The following is a 15,958-nucleotide window of genomic DNA, read 5'->3' on the forward strand; positions in this document are numbered from 1 at the left end:
TTTTTCCCCCAAATTGCTTTTGGTTAGGATATTTTATCACAGCAACAGACATGAAATTAGAACAATCACAATACAACTTCTGCCTCTGTGAAAAGTGTATCCCAGTTTTTATATGGCCAGTGGTTAAAAAATGAGCAGCGATCCCCATTCCCTCTCATTTGCGACTCTTTTTCCATACTGAGGCTTGAACCCTGAACTTCATGGATGATAGACAAATGCTTTACCACTGAGCCACATCCCCAACTCACTGTGATGCTTTTAATGATTTGAAAAAGCCTAGAGAAACACATGATGGGAGGTGTCTCAGAATTCTTAGCCTGGCTTCTTACAGTGTCTCTGTTGTTAGGGAGGAGCCCCAAACTTGAATAATTCATGTAGAATTGTACATTGGGAGGAGCTGTTAAAGAGAGTGTGGCCGGCGGTGGTGGCATATGCCTTTAATCCCAGCAGAGACAGGCAGATAGATGTCTGTGAGTTCGAGGTCAGCCTGGTCTACAGAGCTAGTTCCAGGACAGGCTCCAGAGCTACAGAGAAACCCTGTCTCAAAAAGAAAGAAAGAAAGAAAGAAAGAAAGAAAGAAAGAAAGAAAGAAAGAAAGAAAGAAAGAAAGAAAGAAAGAATTTTTGTTGTTGTTGTTGCTCACTATATCAAATACTCAACTTGTCCCCTGGCATATGTGTAAGGGATTGTTTTGCTTGTTAATTGAAATGGATTAAATATTCTAATGTACTATTACTAAGTAGAGAGCTTGGCAAAGTGCTTAGTTAGTAGTGCATTGGAATACTTGATCTCAGAGTTCCTTAAAGTTATGATATACATTTAAAAGTTATGACTATTAATCAATTAGTCCTCCAAGCATTGATAAACACGAATCTGAGGCAGTTGTAAACTTATCCTGCAAGAAATTGTAGATTGTTTTACTTTGGGCGAGCTGTATGTCCTTTTCATATTGATATGTAGCAACTCTGTATGTTCTGAGTTCTCGTCACCATCGTTTGCATTATAAATATCTTCTCCTTTCTACCTCTCATTTTTCTGCTCTATTTCTATACTGGAATCAACAAAATTTTTCTCGAGTTTACAGATTGCTCCTTAGTGGTTAGTGTACTCTGTGGCTTCTTTAATCATCACTACCAAATCAAAGGTTATGAAAATGTTCTCTAGGCTACCGGGTGTTTTCTTGTTTGTCTTTTGTGTTGGCGTGTTTACTTTTCTGGAATTAGTTTTCTTTTAAAATATTTTTCTTTGCAATGGTGGGGTTGGAACCTGGAGACATGTGCCTGTTCTACTTCTGAGCCACATCCCCAGCCTCTCATTTTAAAATTATTTTCAATTGGCAAGTAAATTAGTATTCCTTCTTTCTGTGCAACATGGTGTTTTAAAGTATAGATACATTGTAGAATGATTAAATGGAGATACCTAACACATTACTTACAGTTATTTTAATGATTTAAACAGATCAATTTTTTTTTAGGCAGAATCTTACAATGTATCTCTGACTGTCCTGGGACTCACTATGTAGACCAAGTTGGCCTCCAACTCACAGAGATCCACCTGCCTCGGCCTCCCAAGTGCTGAGATTAAAGATTGCACTACCATACCTAGCATAGAATTTTTTTGTTTTATCTCACATATATGAGTATTTTGACTGTACATATGTATGTATGTATGTGTATCTAGAAACTACGGACATCAGAAAAAAGCATTGGATGCCCTAGAATTGGAGCCACTCTGTGGGTGCTGGGAACCGAACCTGGGTTTTTCATAAAAGCAAAGGTACTCTTAGCCACTGAGCCATCTCATAACATACCTAAACAGAACTTTTTTTTGAGAATTTGCAGTTAGTGATTTTAGTGCCATATTATAAAAATAAGTATCTCAAACTTGTACTATTGAACTGAAACTTTACGTCCTTTGATGAAATTTACTTCTAATGCATGGATGTAAAGCTACATTTTAAAAATGTGCTGGTGCATGCTTTTAATGCCAGCATTCAAGAGGCAGAGGCGGGAAGAATCTTTGAGGAGTGTGGAGTTAGCCTAGGCTAGACAGGGAATTTGGATCCAGCCTGAGCTACCTAGTGAGACTCTGTCTAAAACAGAAAGAAAGGGAGAAGGAGGAAGGTAAAAAGGAAGGGAGGGAGAAAGGAATGGAGGTAAGAAGCTAGGAGGCTCACTCAAGGGCAAGGAATGTCATGAACATCTTCAGTTGCCGCAGCTCAATGAATCCTTCTGTTGTAATGCTAATGCTCATAACTTACTGTTGGTCTGAACTATTCTAGAGCTCTCCCTGTGCTAACACCCACAATCCTAATCCTGTAGGCCAGTGTGATCATCCCAGTTTTTCAGATGAGGAAGCTGAGGTACAGAGAGATTCTAGAACCTTTTCAGATCCATTAGGCAGTGATTGCTGAGGCACGGTTTCATAACCAGCCCAATGTTACTGTGTTTTTTCACCTGCTACCGTGTTCCATACTCAACCAATGAGGGGCCCTTTAGTGACTTCGCTTCCTCTTGTTCTTTATTTAATTATTAATTATCCATCACTGTATTTATGTCCTGTGGTGAGCTGTCAGCTGCTGTGAGATTAGAAAATCCATCTTTTTATTTATTTGTTTGTGTGTTTGGTTTGGTTTTTGAGACAGGGTTTTTCCATGTATCCATGACTGTCCTGGAACTCATTGTGTCAACCAGGCTGGACTTGAACTCACAGAGATCCTCCTGCCTCTGCCTCCTGAGGGCTGGGATTAAAGGCGTGTACCGCCACCACGTGACCAGAAAATCTATCTTAATGTCAGCTATTCGAGACTACAATGTTCAGGGGAAATACTCAGTCCTATGTGCCATGGGGTTCTTGTTGCTACTGTAGGTTTTTTTGTTTTGTTTTGGACAGTTTTTATACCTGTATATAATGTTTGGGAGAATATGCAGAGCTCTTGGTTATGTTTTGGCGAACAGTGACCCTGACACACTTGGCTTCGTGTATTTTATAATCTAAGAGTAGAGCAGTTGGGTTGCTGTTTTAGGGCGCATGGGTTACTCTTAGGCCCAGGTCACAGCCCCATTAGAAGTGCTGACCTATATAGATGTTGAGGGAAGTATAAAGGAAAGGGATGGAAAGAAAAATGAGCTAAAATTTGTTTAAAATACCTCCTAAATTCTAGATGTTCAGTGTGTGTGTATGTGTGTGTGTGAGAGAGGGGGGGGCTACATTACGACAGAACAATGAAGCATGTGGAATAGCATGCTGGCTTTGGGAGAATATATAGTAATTCTCTGTAGTATCTTTAGAATTTTCCATGAGTCTCAAATTATTTCAAAGCATAATTTGAAAAAGAGTTTATTCTGAAGAAGAGGGGCAGATGTCAGGTCCACAGTGAGAGCGTAGCCTGAGGAAGTTGAATGTGGAGGCTTCCCATACAGGCACTTGGGATCATAACTGCTTTGGGGTCTGGCAAATGGTGTAAGCCTAAATTTGGGGATGGGTATATTCTCTTCTTAGCCCCATTGCCTTCTCTCCTTTCTTCTATTTAACTGACTTCTGGTGTGTCTGCAGGCCATGTTTTCCTACTTCTTCTGCCACATGCAGGCACAAGAGCAGCTGTAAATTCACTGGAATTATGAACTCTTAATGAAGACAGAAGAAAAATGGTCTGGCTTAAGCCAAGGAATGTAGGCTGAGGAAATCTCTCACTAGGGATATTTTTAAGAATCAGGAACCTCCCTGCCACAGAAAATGATTTACACATTTAAAAGCCACGTTGTACATTTGTTTTGTGTTTGGCTGAAGGACTTGTATGTGTGGCTGACTTAACTGTCCTAAGGGACTAGACGAAAAAACATGAGCTTCATCTCAACAGATTTTATTTGTTATTTCCCAAGGGAAGGGAAGATCTTCGCAGCTGCAAAGAGACAATAGGGTGGCCTCTATGAGACAATGTAGGCTATGTGACCTCTGAGAGAATGACAAACACTGGAGGGTGGCATCAATTCCTAGTGCAGAACATAAAAGTGACAGGAGTGTTAAAGGAAGGAAGAAGGACCTGAAAACCGCACAGGGGAGAGCCCTTAGCTAACGCAATCCTGCTTTTAGCAAGGAGAAATGTGAACAAAATATGTTTTTTTCTTAAATGTATAGATTGCGTTCATTTACATTATTTGACACTTATTTTCTTTTTGGCAGCCCCGAGAAACAGTGCTCCCTAGAAATGAAGGAAAGCTAAATAGCATGTGTAGGTGGATATCTTTCTACAAAGAAGATAGGAGGGGGATTGCTCCATTGCTCCTGTTCCACTAGCTCTAATGCTCTGTGCTTTCCACCCAGCTACGTGAACTGTGTTATATACACTGAGCTGTGTTACACTGTGTGTCCTAATAGACTCCTTTAACAAGGAGCGAGGGCAGGCAAATGCATGTAGAACACGCACTTGGTGGCTCCTCAAAGCACACACTTTGTCCTTCTGGGTTTTGTCAAGGAAGGATTTTTGAAGGAAAGGAAACAGACCCACATGATATGTGTGGACTAGGTGTCTGTCTGGAGAGTGACGCAGTAAGCGAAGGAGAAACGAGACGGGGATCATTTAAAAGATCCAAAATAGAGACCTCCGCTGAGCAGCCAAGAGTGATGAAGATTTGGCAGTTCTAGAAATAATCACCTTTTAACTGCCTTTAGATGTGTGAAGGGAGGCTGGATTATAGGAACAAAATCACATTCAAGACAGTGGAACGCTCTGCAGTCTTTCCGACGGAGGAGTTACTGCTCAATGTTTTGACATGGAAAGACATTTAAAAGACAACATTGAGTTTCTTCTACTTCTGAAGCTAATAATATGTAGTACGTAAAAGGAAAAAGTCCCCAAAGTGCAAATACCAAATTGCTCACTGTTTATGATGGGGTATTTCTGAGAATTACAGAAAAATTTGCAGTTTAGCTCGCCCATGCTTTGGTATTCTTAAAATAACATGTTAATTTGTTTTTTTTTTCTCAAGATAAAAGAAATAAAGCCATCTGCACTTAGAACAAGAAATGTTAACCATTTTCAGGCCAAACATTTTTTTATGCTAAGAGGAAAGGGGTTTGGTTGTAGAGTACAATTCTAAATTAGACTAAATAGGAATAGGAAAGCTGATCATCCATTAGAGAGAAGCAGGAGTCCTTGCAGAGCCCCGCTGTGCACATGAGAATGGGGCCATAGATTCTCAGCATGTGTTTTCAACATCTACAAGGGACCTTCTGCCTTCATGCTGTCCCACTTGGATACCAGTGGCTGGATCTTCTTGATGTTTGTATCTGTACCCACAACGTGTACCAATGATAGAGGTGCAATAAATTTTGGGAGACTGAATGGGGGAGGAAACAAGACAGCAATGACTTAGATTCTTTCTCGTAAAATCTCAGGAAAAGCCAGAAATAGTGGCGTGCATTTGAGATGCTAGCGCTGGGGAGGCAGAGGTACACAGAGCCCTGGGACTTGCTGGCTAGCCACCCACGTCTTATCTGTGAGGCTCAGGTCCCAGCGAGAGACCCAGTCTCAACAAAGTGGATGGCTCCTGAAGAAGGACACCTAAGGTTGACCTCTGGCCTCTATGTGTACATGCACACGTGTGCAGCTTCTCAGGTGTATACATCTGCACACGCACAAGCACACATATACACACAAAGAAATTGAAAAAAAATCCATAAAACTGTGGAACAGGAGAAGGGAAATGTTTCTCCTGGCCTAAGTATGTTTATTTAGCCATCATTCCAATTTTCTTAATGACTCAATTCATACTGGAGTTTGCCAGTTCCTTTTCCTCTTGTGCCACTACTGCATTTGCAGCCCATTCGCCACCATAACCACACCTTTTGAGTCTCTCTGCCCTCCCCGTTCTTTCACTTTACTTTGCCACCAAATTGCCAACTCCCAAAGAAACTCCAGTCTAATGGCCGCCATCTGTCGATGCATGCCATTTCTTGATCTTTCCACAGAATGAATATGGAGTGATATTTTCATCTACTCTGAGTTTGCCATTCCCGGGTTCGTTTCTCTCAGCAGGAACACAGCATCTCTTCTCAGTCATGGGTACAATGCATAAGTAGCTATGGAAACCAGTTGCTTCTCTGAGCATGCAAAGGATGGGCTGTTACTGATTCCGAACTGTTAGCGCCACAGATCCCAGGATCTGTTTCTTTGAAAACTTGTGTGGACAATTGCAGGGAGCTTACAGGCCATCTGAAACCTGTTCGTCACTAAAAATTTTAGGTCCCCCTTTGTAGGGAGCAAGTGAAGTCTTGAGGGCCTGCTTGTTGTTGACAGGAGCACAGCCATGTCAAGGACTCCAGTGCCTCAGCATGGGAGTGGCAAAACCTTCGTTGGATGAGGCTCAGAGGGATGGCAAAGCTTTTCTCTGGTTACAAGGGCAAACGTTCAGAGTTGGTGCTGAAAATGTCCAGCATAGCTTCCATCTCCCGCTGGCTTGTTTCCAACCTGACGGCTGCTCCTCCTGAGAAGAGCTAATCTGGCCTCCTTGTTCAGCTGTATGTCATAAACCCTGGCTCCTTGTTCATCTGTATGCAATAACAATGCTTCCCTGTTCAACTGTATATAACATGCTACGATTATATATAGACACACACACATACACACACACACACACACACACACACACACACAACTGTATATATAGTTTGCAGCTTCTCTGAGAGTCAAGCCCACCCAATCCCAGATTACCCCCTACCCATGTGTATGTGTGTGTGTGTGTGTGTCTGTGTGTCTGTGTGTCTGTGTGTGTGTCTGTCTCTGTGTGTGTGTGTGTGTGTGTATCTTTTTTTTTTCATTCTGTCAGTGCCCCAGTTAGGTCAATCTCTAGAGCCCTTCAGGATGTGACACCTCTTATTGATAGATAGAAAAAGAATGTGTTCACAGCAAATCAGCACTCAACCAAATATAAATACACTCCTTCACATCATTATTCATACTTCAGCCTACTTGGGAGTATCGCAAATTGAACATGAATAAAGACTGGAGTGCTAGAACTTACAGCATGGAGGTAGAGCTATAAGAAACAATTTGTGGGCTGGCGGATGGCTCAGAAGTTCAGAGTGCTTACTGCTCTATCGGAGGACAGTAATTCGAATTCCAGCATCCAGCTCACAAATGTGAGTAGCTCCAGCTCCAGGGGATCTACTGTTCCCCCTCTGATTTCTGTGGGTACCTAGCTCATAGACACAAATGAAAGTAAAATAATTTGTTAATATTACTTTTGGCAAATAGATATATTGCTAAAGGGAACTGGAGAGTGCATACTTTGGGTGGCCCTTAGATAGCAAGTTCTCTAAGTCCGTCATGTATAGAAGTATGTTTGTGTATGCTTGTGTGTATGTGTGTGTGTGAGGAAGGAGAAAATATGCAAATATGTAATAAGTATAAAAAATAGCTCACAGAACTAAAGTCTTAAAACATGTATCTAAAAGAAAAAATATTTCACCCTCAACTTTTCTTTTTTTACTATTATGTATGGTTATATCATACATGTAATAGCAAAATACATATGCAATAAATATGTATAAACTGATAGTATGTGCACTAATATTGTAATGTCTCTGGTCCTTTTCCAGGGTGGACAAGCTTCATTTATACCCTCTCTGGAGACGTATATATTGGTGAGTAAAGGGTATGCCACTTGGGATTCAATTGCAGTTTAATTCAAACAACTGACAGGGTAAACTACTGAGACTGTTGTGTGTAATTGAATACTGTGCCCCCTTCCTTCCCCTACAAATCTGGAGCAGCATATCTGGAAGCCTTGCAGCTTCCAGAATGTTCAGTGACCGAGCCCGACATGAACAAAGGGCTCAGGCAGAAGGCACAGGCATGGCTATGCTTGTTAAAAGTTTCCATGCCCATAAGGAGTTTGCGCTCCAGGGGCCTCCAGTGAGAGGAGCAGTCTGCCTACCCCTCTGCAGGTAAAAGAATACAAGTTAGTTATGTGGGGTAGCTCGCCATTTCTTTTCCTTCTAAGGGTTGTTGTATGTTGTTGCTTGTTGAGAAATACATCTTTGAGAACAAACCAACTCTCATTTTATATGCAAATAGTGAGATATCTAAAAGAAGTTCTTCATGCCAAGGTTTCATATCTGTACACCCAAGACAAGAATCGAGCCATGTTGATGTGAAAGAAAGTGGTCCCCATAGGCTGTCATTTGAATTCTTGGCTCCCAAGTTGGTAGCGCTCTTTAGGGATGCTTAAGAGATGTAGCCTTGTTGAGGATGTGTGTCACTGGTTGAGAGGTTAAAGATTCTTGCCATCGCTAGATCTTAACTTTCTGCTTCCTGCTCACTGTTCACATTACGAGCTCTCAGCTCCCAGCTCCAGCCACCTTACTTTGCCTACTTCCAGATTTTCCTACCAGGACAGACTCTTATCCCTCAGGAACCATAAGCCAAATAGACACTTCCTTCTGTAAGTTTCCTTTGTCATGGTTTTTTTAAATCCCAACAGTAGAAAAGTAACTAATACACAAGTGTTTCTCAACCACAGCCTCCATCTCCTGCGGTACACTCTGTTCAGTTACAATGTAGAGTTCAAGCCCGCTTCTGTCTTCAAGCCTAGCCAACACAGTAGCAGAAGAGGCAGAATTCAGATGATAGGAGAAGGTCACACAGAGCAGGTCGCCTCTGCTTGTGTCCACCCCAACCATTGCCATCTTCCCGGAAACAGCTTTTTGTGGGCATGACAGCAAATGGCTGGGTGACAGCTATGCCATGAATGTCCCACCTAAAACCCACCGGGCCTGCTTTGTCAGTCAGTACTTGGCTGACCAACTTCCAACTGCCCTATCTCTGCCACGTCTTCTGAAACTGGACCCCGGTCAGGAAGGACAACAGCTCTGGAGAATTAACATTCTGGAATTAGCTGACCCCTCAGGTAGGCTGTCTCAGAGCCCATGCCTGAGTTTCCCTCTGCACTTCCAAGTCTTTCACAGTGGGAATATATGCTCAGATGCCTGCCCTTCCTTGCTCTGCTGGTTTGAATAAGAATGGCCCCCATAGGCTCCTAGGTTTGAATACTTGGTCCCCAGTTGGTGGAGTTGTTCAGGAAGGATTTAGGATACGTGGTTTTTGCTGGAGGAGGTGTATCACTGGGTGGGGGGGTTAGCTTTGAGGTTTCAAAAGACTGCCATTCCCAGGGTACCCTCTCTACATTTTGCTTGTGGATCGTGATGTAAACTTTCAGCTGTCCTTACCTCCATGCCTCTGTTCCTCCATCATGGACTTTAACCCTCTGAAACCATGTGCCCAACCAAACAACTTCTTTTATAAGTTGCCTTGCTCATGTTTGTATCCTGGCAATAGAAAGGCAACTACTACACTTCTTTTCTTGAATAACTCTGCTCACATCTGGACTGCTGTTCCTTGACACGCCATCTCCTGAATCAGCTCTGTACAGCTTCTGAGCTGTGCTTCAGGAAGAAGCTAGAGTGAGAGACCCAGTCATTGGTTTGCCCTTTTCCTCTCCATCCACAATGATGATTGACAGGGATGTGGGTGTGGCCGAGATTCCCCATTTCTGAGACCTGCTCTCTACCACACTCCTGTGAGGGATGCAGCAGCCTCCCTGGGCAACACATTCTCAATTTGTAGTGAACATCCTCGTTGGGCAATATATTCTCAGTTAACAGACAGATGGCTTGCTAATGCCATCTGCATGGGGTGTGGTGTCATACCCAGGCTGATCTATTTAAACCGTTATTTATATCCTCCCCAAAACACGTTGTTCAATCACTTGACGCTTCTAGAAATAACAGTAATTAGAATTTACTCTTAAAATGGCATAATTGGGCTTGGTGCCTCCTTCACTGAATAGCATTTTAATCATAAGCTCCAAACAAAATTCACTTCTTTTATCATTCAAGAGAGTAAAAATCAAGTTGTAAAAAAAACAAAGCAAAACAAATAAACAAAAGCTCTCCAGTAGTAGTGCAGTGAGCTCCTGTGTGCACAGTGTTAACCATCTGGGAAGAATGAGGCACCATTATTTTCTTTGATAGTCTGAGAATCATATAGTACTTTATAAAAATAGAAAAAAAATGTTTTGGAGGTCTCACCTTGACATAATTTTAAGATAAAAATAATTTTCAAAAATAGAATATAATTAAAAAAAGGGCATGAGTTTTAAGAGTTAAGGGGTCTTGAAATGTTTATGTAGAATAAGGAAAAAGTAATGGAGACCAAACTTTATGGAAAGGGCCAGAGAGGAAATATTTTTATCTCTGGGACTACTATACCCTGCCCATGTAGTATGAAAATAGCCATAAATAAATGGGGTACCTATTGTAATCCAAGTTTTTGTGAACTTTGTGTTTTTTTCATGTATCCTGAACTACTAGTTTTAATTCTTTGCAATTGTTTTTTTCCCCTTAAAGTGAAGGCCTTTCTTAGGGTCTTGACTCTGCCAAAGCTCACAAATGATTTTGCCTTAAATGTCATTGGGGGGGGGGGTGAATGGTAGATAGATTGGCAAATGATCTGCTAAGCCTCTTTTAACCAGTAATTACAACCCCTTTTAACCAGACAGACCTTTAGCCTCAGGAGTCAATAAATGAAGAGTTCAGAAATTCCAGGCTAAGAGGGACCTATACTTCTACTTGTTTTTCTTGACATGAGGTCGAATTGTCCTGAGTCATTTCTTCTCACTGGCTTATTCCCTGCTACCCACTCCCACCCCCACCCCCCACACACACACACACACACACACACACACACACACACACACACACACCCATGACCGTGGGCCACATGTACAAAACATCTGGCAGAAGATAGAATTATGGTTTCGAGCCTCTGAGTGAAGCTGCCTATGTCCAAAGTAAACTGGACCATGGACCGAATCCAGCTCCCCAAACTGGCCTCCTAGGACTCTGCTTCAACCAATGAGCAACAGGCCAAATGATATCATTTGAATCTGATCTCCTTGCTTTGCTCATGTCTACCCCTTCATGAGGTTGCTAGTGGGAAAAACAAAAGAGCAACAGCAGCTCATCACCAGAGAAAAAGAAATGACCGAACAGAAATAGCTCTTAAAAATGTTCTCACTCACAAAGCTTAAAACGAGAATCCAGAAAATGCTTCTTCACGTTAGCACCTCATTTTTATCTTGCTTGTAAACACAAATGGCACCCCTCAACCCCAGATGGCAGGAACTGGTAGTGAGTCATTCTCTGTTACACAACGTCAAACATCACTGTTCAGTTAATGGAACATCAACATGTGTAGCTAGTGTGTTGGGTTAGAAGGCCACAATTTGGATGGCAAAAGTAATCTTGGGAGACTGCATACAGTAAAAACATAAGAGTGCTGTTAATTTGGGAGCAAAATGAGGGGTGGGAAGAGAAGGGTTAGCATAGTGACATATAAGGGAAATATATTCAAAGTACATTATATATTTGATTGGAATGGCTTTATGTGACCTAGTACGATACCGTTTTAAAAACATGTGTATGTTGCATTGTTTGTGTGGTGTGGTACGTGTGGTGTGTGCATTTGTTAGTGTGGATATGAGCACATGTGTGTGGGTTTACACAGAGATCAACATCAAGTTGCTTCCTCAGTTACCTCCTCCCCTACCCCCAACAGAGCCTCTCATTGAACTTGGACCTCCCAGTTTCAGCTACCCTGGCCAATCAGTGAGCTTCTGAGATTCTCAGCCTCTGACTTTCTCTCCTTCATCACCATCCTCAGTGATTAGTGATGTGGATGGGGCTGAGCATCCCAAGCCATAGGCCAAGTATTCCCAGTTTGAATCCTCAGAACCCACGGAAAGCTGCACATAGTAGACAGTGTTAGGAAGAGCAGCAGAAAGGATCAATGGGGCTTTGCTGGTCATCAGTCTACCTCCAGATCCAGTAAGAGACCCTGTCTCAAAAGCTGAGGTGGAGAGCAATTGAGGAAGATACCCAATGTCAACCTCTAACCAGACTAACACACACACACACACACACACACACTCATAAACCTATATACACACAGAAACACACGCTAAAGAAATAATTTAAATGAAGGACAATGCTTTAATCTAGCTATCAGATACTTCAACTGTAGTTATCAAAGCTTGTAAATGACTGTACATTTGCACTTTAAAATAAGGTGCTGGCGGCACTTTGTTTTCTCAGTGAGTAGTCTGTTGTGTCAGCTAAGAGCTTCCAGTATACATATACATGTGATGATGTCACAGTCTGTGATGGAAGTTACCAGAATGTGTAGGACAGAGTGTGAGACACTAGTTCTTATAAAGATCTCTTATAAAGAAAATGAAAAGAGGAAGCTCACACTCAGGAGTTGGACCCTAATATTTAAAAAAATTAAAAATATTTTGCCCTTTTATGATTGTTTAGGCAAAAAAAAAAAAACCCTACCCTACAATTACATTTTTTTGGTTAAATTTTCCTTAACTGCATTATTCGATTTAACATTCTTGGCAAAGATTACCAATGGAAAGTATTTTATTATCTGATCTGGCTCATTTTATAACTACAAGTAGTCAGGAACAATAGGCTATACTTTGGAGGGACTTATTTTAGGTTCAGAAAATAACCAGATGGGTGCAATATCACCGAAATGATCTGGAAAGGAAGATGCAGCCCGTCTGATTTCTGCGGTACTCTTTTGAAAACATTGAGTAGGAGGTTAGAAACTCACAGTAGACTGAAAATTCTCAGCCTGGAAATGACTCTGGTATCATTACCCAAGCGTTCCTTGGGGTAGAACATTTCAAATGGCCCCTTCTGGATAGACCCTGGGATTTCACTTATGCATCAGTAAGGAGCATGGGGAACATTGGCATCTAACATCATGTCAAGATTAGAGGCCTTTGGACATGCTTAACTCTATTTCTAAATTAAAGTTTCCTCACAGGCCTAATCAACGCTGCTGTCAAGCACACCACCCTGATACGGGGTGCAGAGAAATACCAATTCAGCAGTACTTTTGAGTCTGTCTCTTGTCAGCTCACTCTATTAAAACAGTATCACAAACATATTGCATGACAAAATCAGGGTCCAGGAGTGGACCACGTGGGTTCTGGGTGTTAGATATGAATTAGTTGAAGCTAGAAAAATGGTGCATTGTCTGCAGAGGATGTCAGTAAAGCACACCTAATAAAATGCCGCTCCCTGTCACAGTTTGAAATATTAGCCCGCTCTAAATGACAGTCCTCTTGGACGCCCAGACTTCTCTTGCCAAATCTCTGTGTAAGTGGAAAGTCGATGGAGTTCTATTATTCACTCCAGGACATTTGCTGACATACATCTTTGATAAATGAATGCTATGTTGGGGTGGCTCTTGCTAACGTGCAGGGGCTGATTGTGCCTGAGCTCATGTTGAATCTTTGACATTGGCAAAGGCAGAAGTATTTTCACCAGGGAAGCTGTTATACACTGAAATTGGACTTGTTCTCCATCCCCATTGTCCTCCAAAGCCAGTGATTAAACACAATTTAATTTTTTTTCCTGCTGTGGACTTTTTTTTTTTTACATTTGCTAAGCACCCCTCAGACAACGTTTTTAAACTCAATGACATTATTAAAGTGTTAAAGAACCAGTTTGTGAAGCAATTACATCTATGACTCTCTACTGGCATTTGCAGTGATGTGATTCAGTAGCAGGTCTGCTCTTAATTGTATTAACAACTGGTATAAACTATATTTTGAGATACACACCACACTGTGACATGATTTTAAAATATCTGTGATTTCTCTTGGAGATGGAGCTATCAATAGAGCGAATAGTGCTGTTGTTTGTTGGTTACTTTTATGACTGAAGCAAAGCTATATTTCAGTTAGCTGGCGGAGAAAGTGCATATGTAATTTGTTTCCCATCCAAAGCCACACTCAGTTCTAGCTGTGGACTTCTGTGAAACACTTTACTCCAGGATAAGAACTCCTGTTTTAAAAAAAAGTACTCTTGGTCTATCAGAATCCTATTTTATGTTTATCAGCAACAATGTAAGCCGTATGCTCCCTGTAGAATAAATATATCCCCTATCTGCAAAATATAGACTGAAAGATGAATTCTCTAGAAAACATAGCTGTTTGAATGTTAACTAATATGCTCCGTATTTGCAAATTGTGATTGTTTCTACAATAATACGTCGTTATTGTTTTATTTAGATAATCACTTTCTTAGTGATTTTTAAGTTTTAGCTTGAAGTCCTTGTTTCTTCTCCCTTTTCCTGTGTGAGATGTACACACGTAGTGCATGTTCCTGTGCATATGTGGAGGCCAGAAGAGGACCTGTCCTCACAGTCTCTACCCTATTCCCTTGAGACAGGGCCATTTACTGAACCAGCTAAGCTGGTGGCCTACAAACCCCAGTGATCCTCCTGTCTGCTCCCCACAGCGTTAAGATGACAAACATATAGAGCCGTGCCTGGCTTTTTATGTGAATGGTCGGGGTTTGAACTCAAGTCCTCATACTTGTGCAGGCAGTGCTCTTACATACTGAACCATCTGAGCCATCTCCCTAGCCCCTTCAATGCTGGATCTGGGATCTTCCTTCTGTTATCTGTTCACATGTCTGCGTCTGTTGTTTTTATGCTTCAGCCTAAATCTTACCCTTCTCTACAGCTTCCTGTGGCTATTGTAGCCCACTCCGACTTCTCCATTATCCAGAGCCCTCTTGCAGAACTGCAATGGTGCTCCTCAGTCACCACGGGCTTGTTCTCCTAGGGAGGAACATGTCAAACTGAGCTTTCTCAACTCCCCTTTCTCAACTGAGCCCTCCTCCCTCTGTCTCTTTTCACACCATTCACGTTGTGATCGTTTTCACTTTAGAGAACTCCCAACAGGATTTTCTAAGTTCAAACTTGCCCTCCCTTTATGCTATCCTTCCAAAATTATTTCTGTAAGACACAGTTCTGGTCCTCTCTCTCTCTCTCTCTCTCTCTCTCTCTCTCTCTCTCTCTCTCTCTCTCTCTCTCTCTCTCTCTCTCTGTATGTCTCTCTCTGTATGTCTCTCTCTGTATGTCTCTCTGTATGTCTCTGTCTCTCTCTGTATGTCTCTGTCTCTCTTTGTCTCTCTCTGTGTGTGTATCTCTCTGTGTGTGTGTGTGTGTGTGTGTGTGTGTGAGAGAGAGAGAGAGAGAGAGAGAGAGAGAGAGAGAGAGAGAGAGAGAGAATTCATTCACTCTGTATGGATAAGAATGACTTTAAAGGGTTTGCTTGATACATTTTCATCCTCCTTCCCAATAGAATGTTAAAGTCTTGATAGGTTCACAGTTTCCCCAGAAATTTGCATCCACTTCCTGTGCCACTCTGTCCTCTTGTCTCTTCCAAGCTCTGTTCCAGTCTCATGTTCCTCCAGAACAAATGCTTGGGGTGCTTCAATCTGAATGAGCCCCCAAGTCTGCTGTTTTCTCTGTGATCTTTCTTTGTTACCTTTAAATGTGAACTAGCTTCATTTCATCTGCAAGCCTTAGACTAGAAGGGAGGGCACCCACCTGAAGGCACCCACCCCCAGAGTGTTTAAAAAACACCCCCAGAGTGTTTCAAAGGCACCCATGCTCCAGAGAGTTTGGAAGACACCCACAGAAGGATTTAGAAGATACCCCCTCCAGGGGGTTTAGAAGGTAACCATCTCCAGAGGGTTGGGACGGCCCCCACTACAGAAGATTTAGAATCAGACATCGTTCATTATTCGAGAAGTTGGCTATCTGACTCGTTTAGTTTTCAGTTGAATTCTTCTCTGATAATTGTGTATGCTTATATTTGGTTGATTCCAAGAACATTTTGAATTATTTAGATGCAAGGAATCTATTTTGCACATCTTTGCATTTTCTCTAGTTCTTGAAAGTTGGAGATGCCCAGCAAATTCATGTTGAAATGAATTGTTGATGACATTTGATCATTTTTCTAGGTCTGCTGGCTTCTTATGAGGTTTTTATTTTACGCAAAAGAACACTTTTATGAGAATGCAATTCCAA

At 41.8% G+C, this 15,958-nt stretch overlaps 1 protein-coding gene across 1 annotated transcript in view; it reads left to right on the forward strand.

Annotated features, from left to right (window-relative positions):
* The window catches only part of Pir (pirin), a 90,631-nt gene that overhangs the window by 60,073 nt on the left and 14,600 nt on the right, over nucleotides 1–15,958 (forward strand). The window contains exon 7 of the mRNA XM_038317353.2: nucleotides 7,600–7,644. Within this exon, the coding sequence (XP_038173281.1) occupies nucleotides 7,600–7,644 (45 nt within the window). The remainder of the gene's footprint in view (nucleotides 1–7,599; nucleotides 7,645–15,958) is intronic.

This window comes from Arvicola amphibius, chromosome X, assembly GCF_903992535.2.
Source record: "Arvicola amphibius chromosome X, mArvAmp1.2, whole genome shotgun sequence".
NCBI lineage: Eukaryota > Metazoa > Chordata > Mammalia > Rodentia > Cricetidae > Arvicola > Arvicola amphibius.